Below are 1,152 nucleotides of genomic sequence, written 5' to 3'. Positions count from 1 at the left end.
CCCACAGCCTGGAGAGGGAACAGAGGCAGGAGCAGCTCCTAAGAAGAGGAAAAGGAAGAAGCAGCAAGTGAAAGAATGAAACACCATATTTTGGACTGCACCCTTCCAGCTGGGGCTGTGGGGAACACTCCACTGCCTGGACTCAAGTCAAGCTTTGTGTCAGCTGCAGCCACACTGGGATTCTGTAACACCTGGGACTGAGTGCTAACTATGGGACCACCCCAGTGCCAGGGAGGGGAACTGGTCACCCCCACAACAAGCCCCACCACAGGTTTGCCCCTAAGGCCAGGGCTGGGTTGGGGCAGTCTGCAACCCCTACCTCTGCACCCTGCAGGGCTGGGGTGCTCCAGCTGGATTCAGGGTGTTTTTATCATGTTCCTCTCCCCAAAAAATCCTCACCCCAGCCTGATATGTGGCTTCAGAAAAGCCATTTACTGTAGGGAGATGAAGATTAAAGGTTTTCTCGCTTCACTGTCTTTTCCAGTATGTTTGTGCAGTCCTAGCCTGGAATTGCCACTGCTCATAGAAGAGGCCAAGTGGGGGGAAAAAGTGAAATAATTCTGTCCCTGCAGCTGCCTTTGAAATGGGGATCAAGGACACATGAGCCAGAGGGTGCTGGAAAGCAGCACCTTGGCCTGCCCAGCCCCAGGAATCACACCCAGGCACAGCAGTGTGAACACAGTTGTTTTATTTTAAACCAGGGACATAAGAAGCAAGGAAACAAAAATTGCACATTCACACTAAGATCCTCATCAGCCACACCACCACAAGGCTTCAGTCAGTTAAAATCCAGCCTCCCCCCTAGGCACGAGGGGCTCTCCTGGCAGGGATTGCATGGCAGGGAAGGGACAACCTAGCTCCTTGTAGGGCTCTGGGTGTGTGGGACTATGGGGTGGTGACTTGGGTGGCAGGGTGACCTCACCTTGTCCCTGCTCGTCCCTATCACGCTGTGCCACACAGGTCTTGCTGGGGCTGACCTGGCCAAACGCTGGCACTCCAAGCATGGGGAGTGGGTGCTCTCCTGGCCCAGCACCCTGCCCATGGCAGAGGGAGGGACCCCAGGGTGAGTCTTGGTGGGCACTCACCCTTCCCCAGCTGTTTCCACAAACCCCAGGGACATGTTTTCCCAGCCTTGCTGCTCCTGCACAGGCC

The 1,152-nt window shown here is 55.5% G+C and overlaps 1 protein-coding gene across 1 annotated transcript in view; it reads left to right on the top strand.

Moving 5' to 3' along the window:
- NSUN5 (NOP2/Sun domain family, member 5) overlaps positions 1 to 503 on the top strand; it is a gene marked incomplete at its 5' end in the record, with an annotated part of 2,701 nt that extends 2,198 nt beyond the window's left edge. Inside the window, one exon of the mRNA XM_009084811.1 lies at positions 485 to 503. Coding sequence (XP_009083059.1) covers positions 485 to 503 — 19 coding nt within the window. The remainder of the gene's footprint in view (positions 1 to 484) is intronic.
- Positions 504 to 1,152: the final 649 nt, after the last annotated feature.

Source organism: Acanthisitta chloris, unplaced genomic scaffold (assembly GCF_000695815.1).
Source record: "Acanthisitta chloris isolate BGI_N310 unplaced genomic scaffold, ASM69581v1 scaffold11371, whole genome shotgun sequence".
In the NCBI taxonomy this organism is placed as follows: Eukaryota; Metazoa; Chordata; class Aves; order Passeriformes; family Acanthisittidae; genus Acanthisitta; species Acanthisitta chloris.
Note: the sequence above shows the minus strand (reverse complement) of the source record. Positions and strands in the feature narration are given on the sequence as shown.